Genomic DNA, 23,099 nt, shown 5'->3' on the forward strand with positions numbered 1-23,099 from the left:
GGAAACCTTTTTTTTAGATAATCCTATACAACCTTGTTTGGACAGTCTCTTTTATGGTCTATTTTTATCTGTCACTAATTGTCATCAACAGGGTTAAAGGCTTAAAGCAAAAACTCAATTTTAAACATGACAGAACCTATTAATTTATAGAGACTCAGTGAAATTTACAGAACCAATATTATATTATATAAATGTATTTTATACTTTAAAATTGTTTTAGAAAATAATTGACAACGTTGGAAAAAAAATGATTTTTTATTTAAAAGATAACATTGTTATTCAACAATTATTGTTTGGCATTTTTAATTAGTAGACGAAGTTACAAGGCTGTATGTCATTTTAAGAAATATTTATTTTAAAAGCGCCATCACTATTTATCCCTTTAACTAAACTAATGCATAGATTTCCACTGTACACTTGAGGTCTGAGTCCGGAACTTATGAATCCGGTACTAGTTGTTAGACAACGAATATAGCAGATGCACTCGTAGAACCTGCTATTTCCAATGTGAGTACACGGAATATAGCGGAAATTGGGTGTACTTTGTGTAATGGTTATTTTGTTCCCTCAAGGTGATTAGGAAAAAGTAAAATGACAAGCTCGGTGTGGCGCACACTGAGCAGGAATAAGACCTTGCGATACGGAGCGCCGATGTTGGTGAGTGTGACAGTAAGGCAAGTCACGTGTATAGTAAAATTCAACTCAGATTATAGTCTGCAAAATGGTAATGCTTAGTCCCGACTCCCTATCATGATCATAAGTCACCAATACGTCATTTGTCAGGGGAGTTAGGTCTGTTTTTCACAGAGAGACTCTCAAAGTAAAATAAGGTTTGTTGGCTTTTTCTTGAAGGACTAGAACATTAAACCTCTTTTTTACAAGTGACAGCAAAGTAAGGGTCAGTGTCATAAAGTTATTGTAAAGTTAAGATATACGCTTAACAATATTTGTAATAAAAAAGTAAATGAAGGGCACTTTCATTGATTAAAATCATTGCAGACACGAAATATGTAAATAATCATCCTTTCATTTTTTTATACATTCTGTCGTTACTCCGCCCTCAAAGCATAGTCTATTTCAGTGAAAAATGACGAATCACGCTGTAGCCAATCGTAAAGCGCTCCCTTTGGTGTTAAGATTGGCTACTGCCTGTTTCGTCATTATATGTAAATGTATATATTTGACATAACTACAATTCACCTCAAGATTACTGTATTATTGTTATTCAGTACTTCATACAAACCCAGGGATTTTCAACCCTGTCCTTGGACCTCCCTAACAGGCCAGATTTTCAGGATATCTGAACTGGAGCGCAGGTGAAATAATCAGCTGAGTAGTAAACATGGTTATTAGCCTGCTCTCACCCATGGTAATACTTAAAATCTGTCCTTTTATGGAGGCCAGAAGACAGGTTTAAAAACCCTTTACATTAACCCAGTCTACTTGTTTTTCTTGACAGTATTATCCTGATGCCTAAAATGGTGTATCTGGTGGATGTGTGCGTAAGATTTGGAGAACACATACATGTACACGCTGATCACTTCTCCCTAAACTTGGGAGATGTGGTCCTCTATGTTGTTGGGGTAGTGGAGGAATGAGAGAAGTGTTCTGCTCTAGGCATGTGCATTTGGATGCTTCGTTAGCATCTGAATGCGGAAGAAGGTGGCTGCTGGTGGCGTTTGACTCTTTTTGTGAAAGTGCCTCACACTCCCAGAGGCAGAACTTTTCTTCACTTTCTGCGATGAGATTTTTTTTTAGTGAAACATTTTCTGCAGGTCATTTTTTAATAAAATTCAATTTTAAATTAGTTACACTAAGGCACCAGTTCAATTGCAATGTGTTGATTAACTGAAGAATAAAGCAAATTTTAACGTTGTATAATATAGTGCAGTAGTTGAAAATTGCATTGCAAATTAGCTGCATTCAAAAAAGAAAATTTTTAAATTTAGTAATAAAAAAGATGCAAAGCTCATACTAAAGTCTTACAGTCAGAATAAACAGCTTTGTAGACTGGGAAAGGCTAGGGTGCGGGTTTGAGTTTTTTTTTCTCTGAGAGCCAGTCAACAAGCAATGTGCTGCTGCTTTGCAGCACTACTGCATATTTGACTGCTCACTTCAAAAAGCACTTTGCTCTGGATGCACTGTGCTAAGAAAAACTTACACAGTGCAGCCAGAGCACAGCTCTGTTTGAAGATAACTGTCTAATGTGGAGCAGCACTACAAGGTTCAAGCGCTAACAGTGCCTGCATGTGTCCTGCTCTTTCTGCAGACATGCTGCATTTTCTGTGATGACATCTCACATCACTGTATGTTCTGCCTTGGGGCTCACACTAAGATCTGGATTTCCAGAGATCTTAGTTTGTTGCACTTTCACAAGAAGGGATCTGACTCCGAAAAGAGTCATACACTATGAACGGCCACTTTGTTCCTCATTCGGATGTTAACGAAGCATCCGAATGCTCATGCCTATTCCATACCCTTCAGTTTTGCTAAAGAACTTACTGAGAGATATGTATTAGAAGAGTTAAAGTGATGGTAAATCCTAGCATTTTTTAAACGCTAGGATTTACCAGTGCAACAAATAAAGGGGACTTTCAGTCATGAACATAAATACTTCATGCTGAAAGTTTCTTTATTTGTCTGCAGCCTCAGGCCGTCCATGGCAGAACGCTATATTTCAGTGAGGTGATCTTAGCCAATAGCGTGCTAGCTATCCGGCATAATGTCAGCTGGGCCGCATGGCTATTGGCTAAGAGGTGGAAACGTCACCTCATTGAAAAAATAGAGTTCTGCTTTGGGTGGATTGAGGCGCTCAACGCAGCATACACTACAGGCAAATAAAGGAACTTTCAGCATGAAGTATTTTATACTTCATGACTGAAAGTCCCCATTTATTTGGTGCACTGGTAAATTCTAGCCTTTCAGAAACGCTAGGATTTACTATCACTTTAATGAAGGGGAAATAGTGGTGGCAATTTCAACAAGAAATTTCTATAGTATGAAATTCTGTGGATATATTTTATGGACAGTGTTTAAAGCAGTGGGTTAAATAAAAATACATTTTCTCATTTATTATTATTTTATTCTATAGTAATCACCTTTACCACTAGACATCAATCAGTTTTTTTGGGGGGGAGGAGGCTATTATGGAATGTTATGTCCTCTTAAAGTGACACTACACCAAAAAATTTCCTTTCATGATTCAGACAGAGAATACAATTTTAAAGGGACACTGAATCCAATTTTTTTCTTTTGTGATTCAGATAGAGCATGCAATTGTAAGCAACTTTCTAATTTACTCCTAGTATAAATTTTTCTTTGTTCTCTTGCTATCTTTATTTGAAAAAGAAAGTCCAGAACCTTGGGCAGCACTTGTTTATTGATGGATGAATGTATGTATCCTCCAATCAGCAAGAATAACCCAGGTTGTTCACCAAAATGGGCCGGCATTTAAACTTACATTCTTGCTTTTCAAATAAAGATACCAAGAGAATGAATAACATTTGCTAATAGGAGTAAATTAGAAAGTTGCTTAAAATTGCATGCTCTATCCGAATCACAAAACAAAACAATTTTGTTCAGTGTCCCTTTAAACAACATTCCAATTTACTTCTATTATCTAATTTGCTTATTTTTTTTAGATATCCTTTATTGAAAAATAGCAATGCACATGGGTAATCCAATCACACAAGGCATCTATGTGAAGCCACCAATCAGCAGCTACTTAGCATATCTAGATATGCTTTTCAGCAAAGAATATCAAGAGGTGGAAGTAAATTGGATAATAGAAGTAAATTAGAAAGTTATTTAAAATTGCATGCTCTTTCTAAATCATGAAAGAAATGTTTTTGGTTTCATGTCCCTTTAATGTTAGAGGTGTGAGACCCCCTCATGAAAAAAGAGGGGAATTCATGATTCTGATGATCACCCGCACCATTAGGCAAAAGGGGACTTTTGAAATATATTTAAATGTAAAAAACGTTGACCATCTGATTTTCAATAACTGATTGCATAATTTATTTATTGACTGATGCTGTGGTTTACCATGCACACTATAGAGTCTGATAAAAACACTATTTTACATTCTAGTTGATGCCTTTTTGTCATCTTTGTGTATGTCTGTAAAGCGCAGGATTTCTGACAAACAAAAAAAGACAAAAAGCATATTTGATTTGTGTTTGTAATTGGATATGACATTTAAAGGACACTTAACAATTAAGGACAATTAAAGGGATATGAAATCCAAAAATTTTCTTTCATGATTCAGACACAGCATAAAATTTTAAACCACTTTCCAATTAACTTCTAATATCCAATGTGCTTCATTCTTTTGGTATCCTTTGTTGAAAAGCATATTAGATCGGCTCAGGCGCTTGGAGCTACCTGCTGATTGCTGGCTGAACTTCTATGGCCATTTTAATTGGCTTACAAATATGTTCAGAAGATCCTAGGAGTGCATTACTGCTTTAATAAAAGATGCCAAGAGAATGAAGTGAAATTGATAACAGAAGTAAATTGGAAAGTTGTAATAAAAATATATAATCTATTTGAATCATGAAAGAACAATTTTGGGTTTCATGCCCCTTTAAACTTTCATTATTATGTTTAAATATTTTTATTAAGTTTTTTCCAACATGAATATAACAACAAGTGAACTGTTACATAAGGCAAGTACATCAAAACCCCAGTAATTGGGGGGTAACTTGTATCACATGTTCATATGAATGCCTCTCAATATAACGTAGAAAAAGGGAAAGACAAAAAATAAAAAAATAAAATAAAAAGAAGGAATGGGAAAGGGAAGGGAGTTGCCCTGAGGTTTCAAAAAAGGTTAAAATTAAATAACATATGGGCAGGATTGGACACATCTTTAAAAATAAAGAGATATAGACAAAAAATAATAATAAAGAAAATAAAAATAGACTTCAAAAGTAGTAGGGTGGGGGGGAGAACAGGTTTTGTACTCACATCAAGGTAATATGCAACACTATCATGTATCTCATTTTGCAAAAGAAAGAAGCATTTAGAAATTATTCTGTAGAAGCTACTTAGTTCCTCTCGAGCCAACACACCGCTGCTATTGTATATATGTTTTCTATCGATCCAACACCCAAATAAACTTTCATTATTAAAGGGACATTATACACTAATTTTTTCTTTGCATAAATGTTTTGTAGATGATCTATTTATATAGCCCATAAAGTTTTTAAAAAAAAATAAATGTATAGTTTTGCTTATTTTTAAATAACATTGCTCTGATTTTCAGACTCCTAACCAAGCCCCAAAGTTTTATGTGAATACCGTCAGCTACCTTCTCCAGCTTACTCCTGTTTGTGTAAAGGGTCTTTTCACATGCAAAAGAAGGGGAGGGGGAGTGTCTTATTTGCCACTTGCAGTGGGCTTTCCAGCTACCTTTTCAACAGAGCTAAACTGAAAGCTTCTAAGTACGTTTTTTAACAGTTTTATATTGGATTTTTATATCAGTATCTGTGCATCTTATTATTTATAGTAGTATCTATTACATGCAGTTATATGAAAATGAGTGTATACTGTCCCTTTAAGAGAGGGCATGCAATTTTGAACAACTTTCCAGTTTATCTTATTTGCTTTGTTCTTTTTGTATCCTTTTAAAAAAAGAATACACAGGTAGGCTTAGGAGCAGCAACAAACTACTGGGAGCTAGTTGCTGATTGGTTGCTGCACATACAGTATACGCCTCTTTTAATTGGCTTACCCAATGTGTTCAGCTAGCTTCCAATACTGCATCACCGCTCCTTCAGCAAAGGACACCAAGAGACTGAAGGCAATTTTATAATAGAAGTAAATGATTAAGTTGTATTATCTAGCTGAATCATGAAAGAAATGTTTTTTTTGTTTCATGTCCCTTTATTATTAAATTCAAATCATACAGAGGTCAGTAAAATGGGCTCAGTGCATTGAAATGGCTCAGCGGTGAAGGACTGGATCTAGGACATTTGTTTTTACACAAAACTATTAAAGGGGCATAAAACACCTTATTACAAGCCTTTTCTGTAGTATTAAAATAAATTAATATGCTAGCCAAAAAATTCCTTGAAAAATAGTTTTCCCCTTAATGTATTTCTATTTACTTGTTATACCACATGCAGTGTATTAAATTAATGATCAATAACTCATTTATGTTCATTTATGTATCTGAAATAGATGTGTGTGTTCAAATTATTGCTCTCAAGAACATGCCCATTCAAATGAAAGAGCAGACTTTATCTTATCTATTTTTATACACAAAGGCAAATACTTAGAGACTAATTGAAAAGGTTTCAGTACCTATCTCTCCCACCCTCAGATGAAGGCTGGTTACTGCTGCTGCTTCTTGTTAAAATATTTTTTAACCTATTTTTTTTTCTCTCTAGAGCAGTGTTTCTTAACCTCGGTCCTCAAGTACCCCCAACAGGCCAGGTTTTCATTATAGCTGAACTAGTGCACAGGTGAAGTAATCAGCTTATTAGTAACCATGGTTACTAGCCTGCTCTCCCCCATAAGCTGATTATTTCCCCTGCACACTGGTTCAGCTATAATGAAAACCTGGCCCATTGGGGGTACTTAAGGACCGAGGTTGAAAAACAATGATCAGAGAATACTGTAGTATTCATATTTTCAGTAAAGATGATAGTTTTAACAAGCCAAAGCACATCTTTTTGAATGACAAAATGAAGGTAACGGGTCTGTTTGTAAGCAATTTAAAGGGATATTAAACCCAAATATTATCATTTTTTCTTTACTTCTATTGTCATTTTTGGTCCAGCACCCTGGGTAGCGCTTGAACAAAAAATGGGCTGGCTCCTAAGCTTACATTTCTGCTTTTTCATATAAAGATACCAAGAGAACAAATAAAAATTAATAGGAGTAAATTAGAAAGTTGCTTACAATTGCATGCTCTATCTGAACAAAAACAAATGGGTTTAATATTCCTTTAATAACTCTCCTGCAACTAAAATGGATAATTGAGAACACATTAAATAGGTGAAATGTACATTGCAAATGTCCCTTTAATTGCAAAGAGAGCGTGTCGCATAGTATCACCTAATCCCTGTTGTGTCATTTTCTTTAGTCTGTGTCGCATGACAAATTATATTTTTTTTTTTCTTCATGAAAATAATCATTGTATCGTATACTTTAAGAATTTTTTTGTGTAGCTTTTATTTGCATTGGGATGTTGCCCATTTGTGAATAACTCTTGCAAAGCTAAGATATTCTCAGGTGCTATCTTTCACCCTCTGAGGATTCAATTTATATTCTGCGATTGTAAACTAAGCAATATTCACACTCTTTATACCTTTGCAACCTTGTTATCTCACTGTTTATTAACATGTTTCACTGCACTTGTTTGATAAAATCCTGTGAGGCTCCGTATTTACAGACTCATAGAATGTGAATTTGCCTTGACAAAAGTTGTACGAGTCTACAGTGGGATGTCACTCCAGGCAGGAATATTGCACAGCATGACAAGATACACGCAAAGATTTGAAATCTATGCTTGCACTTGCCTGGGGCTTTTAAACCTGATATTCTCTGAGACACCAAAATAAATCCTGCTTTGTAGCACTCTACATTTTATGATATCTCTGATCAAAGATATTTAGTGGGACATTCCAGCCAAAACTGATATTGTACATCAGGGCATTTCAGTTTTAAATAAAAGCATTTTTGCAATAAACTCGTATTGGCAAAAATCGTTTGTTTACTGTGCATGTGCACGTGAAGCATATTTAAGATAATCCCTTTTTATTACCCATTCCCCAGTTTTGCATAACCAACACGGTTATATTAATACACTTTTTCTTAAATGGAAAGAGTCCACAGCTGCATTCATTACTTTTGGGAATTAAGAACCTGGCCACCAGGAGAAGGCAAAGACACCCCAGCCAAAGGCTTAAATACTCATCCCACTCCCCTCATCCCCCAGTCATTCTTTGCCTTTCGTCCCAGGAGGTTGGCAGAGAAGTGTCAGAATTTTTCATTTTTATTTTTTGTCTCTTATGGAGGATAGTACTCTTCAGCATGGGACAGGAGTTTTAAGTAGTGGTGCAAGTTAGAGTCCAGAGATGCAGGGAGAGTCTTTCTGTGAAACCATCCCGACTCATATTAACAGCTCCTTAAGCAATCGGCATTGTCGAACTTTGCTCCGCTGCCTGCTTTCTTCTCTCAAGTCCATGGTGGAGGCGATGCCACTATTCGTCACACTTGAAAGGCTGTGTTCCTGTTCCACGGCATAGATTCTGGTAAGATTGTTTCATTTTACTTTATCGTCAAAGTACTGTAATGTGAATGTTTTTCCGAGAGGCTACAACACCTTGCGGGTCTAACTATATGACATAAGGGCCTCAGTGAGTCTCTGTTAGTATCTTGGAATCGAGGGTTAATATCTCCTGAGGGGGGTTATTGAACAGGGGTGTTTATAATCATGTTTGTTATCTGATTCAACCTGCTTATGTGTGATGTTTAGGGGCTCGTGGTTGGAACTTTGAGGCCTTTGGAAGTGACGCGGCCTTTTAGTTGGGCACGCTATTTTGGACTGTACAGTTCACCTTGTGTTCGGGCGTGGTTCCGTTCCCCATTTCCGCATTCCTGACCATGTGGCGAAGGAGATATTCTAGTCCGCAGGGGTCTGGTCATAGGAGGTGGTGAGTGCTCCAGCCATTGTGGGTGTCAGGTGCCGTTTTTATTTTAATACTTTAGTCCATATTGATATTTCCTCTATCCAGTTATGGAGGATTCCGATGCTGTACTCCATTTCAGATTCAGTTACAGAGGATTCTGATACCGAGACTATTTTGATTTCAGATTCTGTGTCCAGTGATGACTCCGGATTGGCCTCATTGTCGCATGTAGACCAGTTTTGTTCCGTATGCCATATAAGAGCGCCTGGTTCCTTGTGCTCGGGGAATCGGGGGACTGCTGAGCCATCCGCCTCTGGGGGCCCTTTCCTCCAAGAGGCGAGTTCCCTACCAATTCATACTTCTACACATGCGGGTAACCCAGTTTATGGTTCCTCCATGAGGGGTGGCGTGTTCCCCCCCAGAGGTTGCAGCACGTTTTCGCTTTCAGATAATGTTAGCGATGGTCTGTCTGGAGAGTCCAGACGTTTTTTTGAGATTTTGCTCTTGCCCTATTGTCCCGGACTTTCCACCTTGGGGTGGGCCTCTCCAGTTCCCCGCGGGGGTAACTGTTCCGGAGTGTTGTGCCTTTCGTTACAGGATTGCGCACCGTAGCGTGTTGCTCAGACATTTTTTTTCAGTTATTGAATGACCCTATCGTTAACAGATATGGGGAATTTCAGTCTGATAAAGATAGGGCTCCGTTTGGCTGGTCCTGCGGGTAGGCCTGTGTCTTTTGGGCGTTTACCTTCGAGTTGCCTTATATTTTATTTTGCATCCGATGGGATGCCTTTTATTTGTGTCTGTTTACTTCGGGAACCATCTGGGATCTATACTTTTTGTTACTTCTTCGGAAGTTGTTTGGACATGTTAGTCCTATGTTTAATAATGTCTGTTTTTCTTTTTTTCCCTCTAAATGGGAAAATTTCTGCAGCTTGCCGGTTAGGACCCTGAGTACAGCCTGGTCCTGTCGGGTTTGTTCGGTTTTGTGGCTGTTCAGACACATGGGGCTGTTTCTGCTGGACTGGTTCGGTATTAGCGTTGAGTGCTCAGGTTATCATTGTTTTTTATGTTCAACTAAGCATTCGAGAGGACCTGTGGGTTCGCGAGTCGGGAAAGGATTGTTTCAGTCCTTATAGCCTTCAGTCATAGATGACCGGTCAGGTGAGTGTTCCGCTGCTTCACTCTATCTGACATCTGATCTCATCCGAACCTAGAGTTTCTTCCTCCATGTGGGGGAGGGTTGGCGGGCGTAGTGCCCCATTACCACTGTTTGAGTGGTTTGGCCTTCAGTCGTAGGCTTCTGGATGGTCCTATTGGGGCTTGATCCAACAGCTTGTATGGATAGCTGTCCAGCATGCAGAAGGTTTTGTATTTTGAAACCTGTTGCAGCTTTTGGCACCTTAAAGGGGTGCATGTAAGCTGTTTCTAGTGTATCTAAATACGGCTCTTACTCTGGGCAGCGTAAGGTCTGTCTGAGTTATGTGACCTTTGGGTCTACTTCTATTGTCTCTGGGTGAGACAATGGAAGTGGGATCTGTGTTCTGGACACAATGGGATCTGTGTTCCGGACGATGGTTGATCCCTGTAGGGACTTGCTTAGCTCTGGGTTTCCCTGAGCTTGGAAGGCTTAGCACCTTTCTCTCCCCTGTGTCCTCTGCCTGTGTGGAGGTGATCGTGAGACTAGCCCTGCTAGTAGGGTTTTGGGAACTTCGAGGTATCCCTTCTGTTGTCCTGAGACCTTGTGATGTCCCTTCATTTGACTTCTAGCCTTGCTCCTTGGAGAGTTGGACTTTTATCTAGGGGTGGTTCCTTCCTTTGGTCGGGGCTTTTGAGTTCTCTTCTCTGTCCGGATTCTCTGGATATGCTCCATTCCCTTTGTCTGGTTTTTGGCCAGTCGGGGTGTTTAGTTCCAGGGTATAGTTGCCTGAACTATTAGGTACCCGGATCTGTTTTTCTTCCTGAGTCTTCCTCTTTCTGGGGCTTTGCTCCTGTCCCAGTTTTGGGTTGTTTTGGATCTCGGGGCTGGTCGGGATGTTCCACGGTGGTGGGAACTGGGGCTATGTCCTTGCTCTATCTACGTGACTGGGTCAGGGTTGGCCCAGTTTATCTGAGTATTTATTACTCCTTGTCACAGAGTAACCCATGTCATCTGGGGTTAGCTGGGTGGCTTGCGCCTCAAGAATTGTGGGTTTCTACCCAGCTGTTGGCGCTGGATTCCAGTTTCTGGTGCGCCTTAAGGTTGCATTTCCCTGTTTGCCAGTGTACCCTTGGTTTCTCTGCTCTGCAGGCGAATGGGTTGGCTGTGCCTCTGTTGGGCGAGCTACTCGTGAGGGGTCCTTTCTAGGACATTTGCGGGGGATTTTTCTTCCTGTTTAGCCGGTGGATTTGGGCCTTGAGGACGGTTATTGCCCATCCGGCCTCTTCCCTTTTTCTTTAGAGAATATCCTCTTCTTAGGGAGATGGAGTCCTTACTTGGGGCTTCTCCTGGTCGGGAAGTGGAAGGTGGACTTGGTTCCACCTGGAATCTTGCTGGTTCCATGTCAGACTGTGGGGCCTTGTTCTTATAGATCCTTAGGTCTTTGGCCTTGTCTGTTTTCAGAGTTGGGTTGTACTCTGGGGGGATGGCTCTGCCATCTTTACCCTCGTTCCTATACCAGTTTCAGGATTCTTTGTTCCCTTGTATTGGTGGCCCCGCTGGGTCTGCAGGTCAGGATGCCTGAGCGGTCTATGGGTCACAGTATCCTTTTGGGATGTGTGAGCATGCTGAGTCTATTCTGATAGCTCAGTCTGCTAGGAGATGGTTTTTCCTTTCTCCTTGCTCTTTCAGGTATTTTCTCCTTCTCGGGGGGCCTCGATGGAGGCTTTGTGTTCCCTTTTTAGGGACCTGTGAGTAGGTCCGGCGGCTTGGGTTGCCTGGAGCGTGCCCTCTGTCAGGTGACTGTTTTGTGCGGTCTGTTTCTTCTTCCTTGCAAGCTCCCTCTGTGTCGTCCTGTTTTGGACTCTGTGTTCTCGAACTTGGGGTTTCGCCTGGGTCTATTACACGCTGTTTCACCGTCTAATACTTGGGCTTGTCTTTTTCGTTGAGTTCCATGCTTGCAGGATGTTGGGGAGATCTTCGGTTCTCCGTGCCCGGTATTATCTCAGGTTTCGCCTGGTATAGGCGTGGCCTCCTTCCCTGTTTGGGTTTATTTGTGTCTGTGTGCTGGGCCCACTCTTTGAGGTGTTGTTTTTCGTACTAAGGGACCTTTCGGTTTCCTCTGTCCTCCTTTGCCTTGTTCCCCTTAAGGATTTCGGCTGCTTTACCCTTCATTTGTGAGCAGTGAGTGGTGGGGGACCATCTATTGGGCGACGTTGACTCTTGGTGGACTGTTGGCTTAGTCGAGTCCATTTTGCAGTCTCTAGTTTGGCTCTGGACTGGCTGCGAGTCAGTGTCACTGGGGATTTTCCTTTTTTCTCGGCATCGGACGAAGCGGGATTTCTTATTGGGTAGAGGTTCAGGCCTGGTGCTCTCAGTATGGGCCGCCTATTGTACCCTCCCATCTTGGCATTCAGTGTCCTCTATAGCTTGGGTATTGTTTTCCCAAAAGTAATGAATGCAGCTGTGGACTCTTCATTTAAGAAGAAAAACATAAATTATGCTTACCTGATAATTTCCCTTTTCTTCTGATGGAAAGAGTCCACAGCTTAAAGGGCAACTGTAGTCAAATATACTCTCGTGTTGTAACAATAGTATACTGTTAAATAAATCTTTTTTAAATGTACATCCTATTTGAAATCTTATTAGTTTTCAATATATAACTTATTTAATTTTAATTGTTTTCCAAACCCACTGATTTATAGTCCGTAGCTGTATTCCAATCCTGGAGGACAACTCCAGTTGGAAGATGGCGACTACCGGGCGCAATGCGCATGCGCGATTTCACGCAACGTCATCGGATAGATTGAAATTTAATGTGCGCATGCGTTATTTTCTGTCTGTTGTCAGCTATGTCGGCTTCTGTGCCAATATGCGCATGCGAGACTAATAGAAAACAATTGCGCATGCGATGAGTGACGAAAATGTATTTAAATGACATGCTAATACTGGCCATACGATTGGCAAGTATGTTATTGCTTAGACGGCCACATTTGAGGGCTGGATAACAACGTCATTGACAGAAAGTAAAAGTTTATTTTTATGCTAAAGGGAGCTTCGTTTTTCAAAATGAAAAGGTACCTTTTATTTATATTAACATTGCAATGTTTAATGTTGAGTGCGTTTTGCTTAAGGTCAGCAAAAGTTAGTATTCCTTTAATTTTATGTGGGGCGTCCTTATATTCTTCTGGCACCTTTTCACCCTGATATTTCTTCTACTGTTCCTTGCTCCTCGGCAGAATGACTGCGGGATGAGGGGAGTGGGAGGAGTATTTAAGCCTTTGGCTGGGGTGTCTTTGCCTCTTCCTGGTGGCCAGGTTCTTAATTCCCAAAAGTAATGAATGCAGCTGTGGACTCTTTCCATCAGAAGAAAAGGAAATTATAAGGTAAGCATAATTTATGTTTTTACCTATGTGATTACCTTGTATCTAAGCCTCTGCAAACTGCACCATTTATTTCAGTTCTTTTGACAGACTTGCATTGTAGCCAATCAGTGCTGACTCCAAGTTAAAGGGACTCTAAACCCAGATTTTTTTTCTTTCATGATTCAGGTAGAGAATACCGTTTTAAACAATATTCCAATTGACTTCTGCTAATATAGGTGGTGGCGGTGTAGGGGGGTCAGATTACAGGTAAAAGAGCTGATTACTTTGGGACAATGGTTTTACAGTAAGGGTGTGTGGGTGGTGGGTTGTTCCTTTTTTTTCACAGGTAAAAGAGCTGATTACTTTGGGGCAATGCCCCGCAAAAGGCCCTTTTAAGGGCTGGTAATAGAGCTGGTTACTTTGGGTCAATGCCCCGCAAAAAGGCCCTTTTAAGGGCTGGTAATAGAGCTGGTTACTTTGGGACAATGCCCTGCAAAAGGCCCTTTTCAGGGCTATTTGTAATTTAGTTTAGGGTATGGACATTTTAGTATTTTAGGGGATAATACATTGATTATAGGTGGCGGCGGTGTAGGGGGATTAGATTAGGGGTTAATCATTTTAATATAGATGGCGGCAGTGTAGGGGGATTAGATTAGGGGGTAATGTAGTTAAAATAGGTGGCGGCGGTGTAGGGGGATCATATTAGGGGGTAATATAGTTAATATAGGTGGCGGCGGGGTTGGGGGCTCAGATTAGGGGGTAATAATTTTAATATAGATGGCGGGGGTGTAGGGGGATTACATTAGGGGTTAATAATTTTAATGTATGCGGCGGTGTAGGGGGATCACATTAGGGGGTTAGACATTTTTTTTTTATTTAAAATTTTTTATTTCTTTTAACAAGTATAACACTGTCTGGGGATTCACAGATCCCCTACACATTATAGTACAAAGTAAACCATAGAGTACTAGAATGAAATACAAACAAACAAAAGGAAAAATCCATTAGAAAGGATACAACTGAGTCATTGAAGTATCCGAGATAGAAGTCAGTACATTACGCAAGAAATTATCAAGAGAGGAGGGGGGAGGGGGGAGGGGGGAAGGGGAGGGGGGGAAGGGGGGGGGGAGGGGGGAGGGGGGGGGGAGGAGGGGGGGGGAGGGGGGAGGGGGGGGGAGGAGGGGGGGGGAAGGGGAGGGGGGAGGTGGGGGGGAGGGGTTCATCCTTGTGGGTGGGGAGGGAAGGGGGGATTGAAGGGTACCTATCGGAATTTGTCTAAGGTGGGAAATATGTGCATTACTATACCCTGACCTGGGGGAGCCATGTGGTGTCGTGTATTTCCGTCCAGTCTGCCCAGACCATCTCAAACAGGTCACTTTTGTCTAGACTATAGAATATATCCCTTTCCATGGTCTGCAAATAGGCCATGTTCCTAAGGATATCCGACCAGCCAGGGGGGGAAGCTTTCTTCCAGCATCTAGCAATACAGGTTTTGACTGAAGATAGAAGGTAGACACAAAAGATCTGTTGGTGTTTGGGGAGGGCTTGTAGGTTTAAATGTAGAAGTGCTGTGGCAGGGCTTTTGGGTAACTGTATCTTGAGAGCAGATAGAGTGCGGAGACACAGATTCCACAAGTGAGACAACCTGGGGCAGTCCCACCAGACGTGGAGCATGGTCCCCTGAGCTCCACATTCCCTCCAGCATTGTGGGGAGGACGTCGGGAACATCTTGGCTAATCGCGCTGGGACCAGGTACCATTGGGAAACGACTTTATAGTGCGTTTCAAACATTGTCACACAATGCAAGGATTTTTTGGTCAGGGTAAGAGATCCTTGCCAGGCACTAGCCAAGATTCTAGTGTGGAGGATAGCGTCCCACTTGTTCAAATGCGGGGCCAGGTCCGGGGGTGCCGTGCCCTCTAGCAGACAGTAATGTCTCGACAGAGGTTTAAAGAGTCTGCGCCCACCCTTCCAAGTAGATTCCCATGGAGTAAGTGGGCGCGAAGCAGAGGGGGAAAAGCCCCAACTAGATAGGAAACTCTTAATCCTGGTAAGCTCGAAGTGGAGGTAAGGTGGGACATCTTTACCAAGGCTGTCCCTAGACAACCTGAGATAGCCATCTCCACTGGTCGCAGACCAGAGATCCGAAACTTGTGTCACCCCCATTCTAGCCCATGTGTTGGGGTGTGTATCCGGGAGGCCCGTAAATAGGCCAGGGATAGAGGTAATTGGGGAGGGATGCGGCGCGATCAGCTTGCGGTGCCGGATCTTATCCCAAACCGCCAAGCATTCTACAATTACAAGGTTTTGGATGTTCAAGGTTCTGCGACTGTGGACCGGGGTCCAGATTAAATCTTTTAGATAGATATCAAAGGGCAATGAAGCTTGTTCGATATCCCTCCACCTGTCTTGAGATTGCAAAACTCCCCACTGGGAGATATGCGTGAGCATGGCTCCCTCATAATACTTAATTATGGATGGGGAGGCCAAACCCCCCAAGTGAACCGGGAACTGGAGTGTTTTATGGGCTATCCTCTGGGTTTTATTCTGCCAAATGAATTTGGTGCATTCGCTTTGGAATTGCAACAGTAAGTGGGAGGGTACTCTAATTGGTAGGCACCTAAATAGATAGGTGAGCCGTGGGAGGAATGACATCTTGAGAGAGGCTATGCGCCCCATCCAAGAGATGCTCTTGTGATCCCAGGTATTCTTTAACGCTCGCAGATCTGCCAGCAAGGGTGAGAAGTTATCTTTGACCATCTGTTTCAGGTCATTTGATATTTTAACACCAAGGTGTGTGATATTTTTATTAGACCATTTAAAGTCGAATTGCCTCTGGAGGACCGAGATGTATTTTTGGGAGATTTTTGGGAGAAACCCCACCAGTAAATTTCTGTTTTGGGGACGTTAAGTTTGTAAAAGGAAAGAGAGCCAAAGGCCTCAAGTATATCCAGAACACAGTCACGTCGTCAGCAAATAAGGCAATGTTATGCTTAGAGCCCGAGAGTGTAATACCCATCAAGTCTTTGTTAGTGCGTATAGTTTCTGCAAGTGGCTCTACCGCCAGGGCAAACAGAAGTGGGGATAGAGGGCAGCCCTGCCTCGTACCATTACGGATGGGGAATGGAGTTGAATGGAACCCCATTCCCCTAACCGTAGCTGTAGGGTTGGAATATAGGGCTTGGATAGCTAGGCGTATATCAGAGGGGAATTTGAGGACGTCTAGGGTCTCCCAAAGGTAACTCCATCTAACCCTATCGAAGGCCTTTTCGGCATCTAAAGAGATAACCGAAAAAGGCTTGTTCATTCTTGTTGATTCACAAACTATATTAATGAGGCGCCTGGTGTTATCAGGGCCCTCCCGGTTATGTATAAACCCCACTTGGTCCGGGTTGACCAGGGCAGGAAGAAGTTTGCAAATTCGATTCGCGATAAGCTTGGAATAGATTTTTATGTCCACATTTATAAGCGAAATAGGCCTATAATTGGGGCAGAGAGAGGGGTCTTTATTTGGTTTCGGGATCATAATGATCTCAGCCTCCAAAAATTCCCTTTTAAAGCTTCCTTCTTGCCTGGCACTGTTAAAAAACCTAAGGAGTAACGGCACTAGTTCTTGGCAGTAGGTTTTGTAGAACTGTGCGGGGAATCCGTCAGGGCCAGGGGCCTTAAGAGGTTTGAGTCGCTGGATGACCCGTTTAACTTCCAACTGAGTGAACGGATTAGTCAAGGACTCTTGTTGTTCCGTCGATAGGGAGGGTAGGTTTAAGGAATCGAGAAATTCTCTGATCTGGTTGGTGGAGGCAGGGGCCTTGATCTCAGTACCCTCAAGATCGTAGAGCTTAGAGTAGTAGTCTGAGAAGCAGTCCCCTATCTGTGAGGGGAGCTTGTGAGTCTGGTTGTTGTAAAAGATTTGGTGTATGCGGGACGAGCTGTTCCTCTGGCGTAGCTTGTTCGCCAACAGTGTGTCTGCCCTGTTACCCTTGTAATAGAACATCTGTTTGAGCCTTGTGAGGTTCTCTTGGGTACGTCGCAATTCTAGATGGTTAATATGTGAGCGCACCGCTGAGATCTGAGAAGACAATGCTTCCGTGACTTTGGTTCTGTTAGCAGATTCCAGTAGTCTTAGTCTACAGTGGGCTTGGGCTAGGGAGAGGCCAGCTAATTTCTTAAGGCGGGCTTGCTCACGGATGATATAGCCTCTGGTTACCGCCTTAATGGCACCCCAAAGTGTGTCATCGGCGGTCTGGCCGTTATCGTTGAGTTGGATGAGATCTATAAGATCTCTTCGTAACTCCTCCCTGAAAGGGATGTCCGCTAGTATCTTACGTGGGAGAGACCATCTGCTTTTGTGGGGACAAGGATCACTGAGTTGTAAGTCCGCAAGTACCGGGTCATGGTCAGACCATGGGCATAGAGGGATATTGGACTGGAGCACTGAATCCAGAGTCCCGGCCGAGCAAAAGATATGATCCAACCTAGAATAGGTTTTGTGGACCTGGGAAAAATGAGTGAAGTCTCTATCCATGGTGTGTAGAGAACGCCAGATATCGTAATATCCGAACTCGGACATGATTGCTTTGAATCGTGTAGAGAGGAGGGTCAGTTGGGGAGAGGGCCTATTTGGGTTTAACGTCTTACGGTCAAGGTCAGTGTCCCAAATCATGTTGTAGTCCCCTGCTATTATGACTCTGCCTTGTTTATGTTGGTCAATCAATCTCAGAATTTTCCTGAGACAAGCAGGCTGATGGGAGTTGGGTAAGTAGATCGAGACAAGGGTGTTTGTGACGTGGTCTAGCTTACATACTACAACTGTGAATCTGGCCTGAGGGTCTCTTAGTACCTGGATTTCCTCATAAGCTATCCCCCTGTGAATCATGATAGCGGTCCCTCTAGCTTTCTTTGTAAATGAGGAGCACTCAATGGTCGTGTACGATCGAGAGTGGAATCTGGTGGGGGAGGCTAACAGCCAGTGTGTCTCTTGTAAAAACACTACGTCAGGATTGTGGTGACGTAGCATACGGGAGAGTAAGCTCCTCTTGTAGGGGGAATTTAAGCCTCTGGCGTTATGTGTGAATAGTCGTAAACGGGACATTCTCTACCTCCTGTCCAGGAAAGTAAATGGGCAGGGGAGATATTTAGGAAACCTAGATCCCCTTCTCTGTGGGAGGTGTGGGGGGGCTGGGAATTAGGGGAAGTGGTTAGCACGTGAAAAGGAAATGTACTGACAGCACAGGTGGAAATAGTCCACCTAGTTGGAACCCTGGTGTGGGTTAACCAGTGTGGGGGGGAGCTAAGAGCGAATGTGTAACGAGGGGGGCTGGAAGGCCAGCCCCACTCCAATATCTATATAAATAAGCAATAAGAAGGTAAACAAAAGTGCAAGTGATTGAGTATCAACCTGTTCGCCCGTTAAGGGCATAACCTAAACAAAAACATCAATTTTAACATGGAAACCTGACAAGGAACAGTAAATGCAATAGGGTCAAAACACATAACCATAATATATAGGATAGAATGGAGACAAATATGATTATACAGGTGCATAGTTAAGTCTATGTAGGCCCCACTCGGTATTACATTGGTGTAACCCCCAAGAGTAGGGGGGGGAAGAGGGAACACATTCCACCACGTCACGTCCGTGTGACCCCAGGCATAGTAAATACTAATGCCGGGTATATTGCGTTAGCTGTAAAGGTAGTAGAAAGCACCTAGGTCTGTAATGAAGTGGTGGAACGCGGTCCCATACAATTAGTAGTTACAATTGCCAACACAATACCCACCCTATTCCGTAGCCTCAAAGTGTATAGGGTATTAAAGGCAGAGGTAAACATATATAGTCGTATCAGGCCTGTGAAGTATGGTGGACCTGTAAATCTGTAAAGATAGAACAATGATCATAATTAAATTTCTGAACACATAACCCTAACATACATGGGTCCATAGGGTATGGCCTAAGGGACCTTAGGAGGGGCGTGTGTGGGGCCAAACCATCTCAGTTTCTCTGCCCTACTGCAAACTTAACTAATAGGCAAAAGTGGACATTCTGTAGCCTATCAGGTTCCTGAGGTGTGGCAAACAACCATAGCCACTTATCATGAGGACCGAGTCTCCAATTGAGTAGGATCTGGAGGCTGGAGTGTTTTAAGTCTCTTCGGTCCTTGTTCTGTCACCGACCACTCTGGGGCCGATACTCTCAGTTTAGATTGGGTCGCGGGAGGTCCCCTGGAGTCCACTGCCATAAGGCCCCATTGACCCAGGAGGGCAGTACCCTGAGCCAGAGAGGCCACCGTAAATGACTTTGGTAGGGTAACCCCATCTGTATTTGATGTTCTCCCTGCGGAGGATCTGTGTGACCGGCTGAAAATATCTACGGTGTTGTAGAGTGTGTGCAGATAGGTCGGGTAGCAGCTGTATGTCTTTGAACTTCTCTGAGATCTGCGGTTTCCTGAAGGCCGCCTGCATGAGCTTGTCTTTGAATGGAAAACTATGAAAACAGACTATGACGTCTCTCGGTTTCTCCTGTGAGACAGTTCTAGGTCGTAAGGCTCTATGAGCTCTTTCCATGGTATCATTGAATCCGTCTGTCGGGCCCAGCAGGTCCCTAAATAGGTCTTTCAGGAAAGCTTGAAGTTCTGCAGGCTGGATGTCTTCCGAAATTCCTCTGAATCTTACGTTGTTTCTGCGAGACCTATCCTCCACATCAGCTAGTTTAAATTCCAGTTGGCTGATCTGGTCTGCCAGAGATTCGGAGTATGCCAGCAGGTTGGTATGGTCAGTAGCAAGGTCGTCCTGTTTTCTTTCCAGGGAGTCCACTCTGTCCCCAATCTCAGAGATGTCCTTGCGGAGTTCAGCGTGATTGCGCTGAATTTCCTTAGTTATGGAAATGGTTTGATTTGCTAACATTTTTTTGAGGGTATCTTCTGTGATCAGGTGTTGTGATCGGACCTGAGGTGTAAGGTCGGGTTGAGATCCATCCCCAAGGGATTCAGAGTCACTCTGATCTTCCAGAGGATCTTCAATACGGTGTTTATTTGGTTGTGTGAAGTGGTCTCGGACCGTCTTCTGCCCCTGGCCTGGTGTTTTCGAGTGTCTCTTAGTGTTGTTAGGCATTTTTAAATCAGGAAAGGATCCTGTTCTGAACAGGTAAGCCTGGGATTTAGAGATTGCTAGGGAGATATGCAGGTCCTACAGGTTGACAAATTTGGAAAAGGAAAATACACTTGCAAATTAGTATTACATGACTGAGTGGGGCCGGGCGTCCACTTATGACCTCTATCTCCACATGGCGGTGCCTAGGAGCAGAATACTGCTCCGCAACTCTGAGCAATTAGCTCAAGACACCGACCCACACAGAAACAGGGGCCCAGTGGGGCCTACTGTTATTTACCTTTGCTTTATAAAGAAAAACCTTAGTTAAGCCTAGACAAGGTATTCCCCCTCGGACCCAGGGAAAAGGGGGTACGACCTATTGGAAGGGAAAAGGGATAGAGGAGGTGACCAGCCTACGTGAGCAGGCCGGAAAGGGAGAGTCCGAAGGGGAAGGTTTAGTAAAAGCAAAAATGGAGAACACTTAAGTGGATTAGCAAGCATACACTACCAGAGTCTGTGTCTCCTGTCGATCCACTCACTGGGCAGGAGGCTGGGTTTGACCCCTCCCCTACCCCGCAAACAACTTGTGTGCAGTCAACAGACAGGAGAGGCTAGGGTCTGAGCAGTGTGGGTCCTCTTGTCCTGAAAGGAAGACGTACAGGTTATATTATGGCAAAGCACTTAAGTAAATTAAAACACTCCACTCTGTGCAAAGGGCCACAGAGAATCATAAGCTGGCGCAGCAGCACAAACAATCACAGTTCCAGATCAATACACTTTATATATACAGTCTGTAGTAACCTGTAGCCTGGGCTGCCTTGTGGTAGGAAGGCCACATGAGGAGCTTATGAATGTCCTGGAAGAAGGTGGCAGGAGAGTGGTAATTCAGGTGCCTGCAACATGTAGGTGTAAGTTTATCAGTGCTCTTAAGTTGTTATTTACTGGGATGGCAGGTTGATACAGTCTAGTGAGAGTTAGTGAGTGTGGACGGTTGTCTGATCTTGACAAGGACACAGATGCTTAAACTGTCCCTTAAGCAGGGATACAAGGTGTCAGCAACAGCAGCTTACAGGCAGAGGATCTAAAGGCCCAGTTCTGATGTGGCTACCCTTCTAGGTAGGAGACTCTCTCCCCAAGGGGAGTTAGGAACGCTGCAGAGACTTGGCTCTAAATGGCTATGAGATGTTGTGTTGCGTCTCTTAGAGTGATAATGACACCCAAACTACCAGGGGGAACTCAAGGCAAACCTGATTAAGTTGAGGGTCTGGTGGGCCTAGTGGTGCGCAAGAGAGGCCTCCTCAGGGTACTCCTCTCCCAGCCCCCAATGTGACACCCTGACTAGGGTAACAAAGTAGTAGTTTCAAGTGTTAGTTGTCCCCCCTCAGTTAGGCACTGTAAAGTCACAAGTAAGGGAATCCCTTGTATAATAAAGGGGTGGCGTGGTTAGGGCTGTAACTCACCAGGTCCCTGCTGAGGTCTCGGCAGATGGCTGCTCCGGCAAGGCCTATTTTATAGGCAAGGTCCTCTCCAGTGTCTCCTCCCGAAGTTAAAAGGGGTAATCTGGGCAGCAGCCCTGCTCAGGTTTCTGTGTCCTTTCCGCTTTGCAGCTTGACTTCAGAGAGCAAGGCCGGGATGATGAAGTGGCGGCAAGATGGCGGCTATTCCCGCCGCTTTCTTTTCCAATACAACCGCCAGGCTGAGCGGGGATCCCAGGCTGTGCCCCGTCCGCGATGATCACCAGTCTCCTTCTGCTGGTCGGATCGGGTCGCCCCTGAAGGCCAAACGTGGCTCGCTGCCTTTCCACCAGGGCGCGCCGGTCCCGGCGCCCTGACTCGCCCACCGTCGACTGCGCCTCTCACCGCTGGCTGCCCGGCTCTCACCCAAACAATACGGCCGGTCCAGGTCAGTGTCGCTAGTGCCGGAGCGGAGCCCCGACCCTCCGGCACAGTCGACAAACGCAGATGGGTAGATGTGTTGAGGGCAGGTAGATGTAACAGCTCCGGTCACTGCCCAAAGGTGTAGATAGTTCTGCGAATGCCCCAAAGCAGGGTGCCTGTCAAGGGTATAGGACAGGACACCTAAGGCTAGTCAGATAGTATTCTTCTTTTTTTTTATTTCTTTAGGGCAAAATAGGCTTTAATTTATTTTTAAACTAATAAGTTGAGAGGAGCTCTAGCCTGAGACGTCCACTCTGCTCGGCAGTTAGCTCCGCCCCCCCCAGGGGGTTAGACATTTAATGTAGGTGGCGGTGGGGTCCGGGAGCGGCGGTTTAGGGGTTAAACACTTTTTTAGGGATTGCGACGGGGGATCGCGGTTTACAGGTAGATAGACATTGCGCATGCGTTAGGTGTTAGGTTTTATTTTGCAGGTAGTTTAGGGAGCTACGGGGCTCCAGTACTCAGCGTAAGGCTTACTACGCCTGCAATTTGTGGCGAGGTGAAAATGGAGTAAGATTTCTCCATTTTCACCACGTAAGTCCTTACGCTGTATATTGGATACCAAACTGCGCGGGTTTGGTATACCTGTCTATGGGCCAAAAAACTACGGCCGAAGGCAGAAATATATGAGCGTAACTTCTATGTTACGCCGTATATGTGATACCAAACCAGCGCAAAATTTGGCGTCGCCGGCTTTTGCGGGCGACGCTGCATATCGGGATGGGCCCTTGATAGCTTTCACTAGAAGCATTTTTGCTAATGCAAGTAGATTGCAAGCATGCTTATATTGAACTGAAATGGAATGACATGCAGATTCATGTGTCTATGAAAGCTTTTTGTTTGTTTAATTTAAAAAATATTTTCGAATTTTTTTTTTTTTTTTTTTTTAATAATTGCTTTTGTGCTGAGAAGAAAAAAAAATGCATCTCCCTTC

At 43.4% G+C, this 23,099-nt stretch overlaps 1 protein-coding gene across 1 annotated transcript in view; it reads left to right on the top strand.

Moving 5' to 3' along the window:
* The first annotated feature begins 525 nt into the window (after window positions 1–525).
* Window positions 526–23,099, top strand: part of LOC128644994 (cytochrome c oxidase assembly protein COX16 homolog, mitochondrial) — a 473,186-nt gene continuing 450,612 nt past the window's right edge. The window contains exon 1 of the mRNA XM_053697698.1: window positions 526–657. Within this exon, the coding sequence (XP_053553673.1) occupies window positions 592–657 (66 nt within the window). The 5' untranslated portion in view covers window positions 526–591. The remainder of the gene's footprint in view (window positions 658–23,099) is intronic.

The sequence above is a fragment of the Bombina bombina genome, chromosome 1 (genome assembly GCF_027579735.1).
Source record: "Bombina bombina isolate aBomBom1 chromosome 1, aBomBom1.pri, whole genome shotgun sequence".
NCBI classification, from domain to species: Eukaryota; Metazoa; Chordata; class Amphibia; order Anura; family Bombinatoridae; genus Bombina; species Bombina bombina.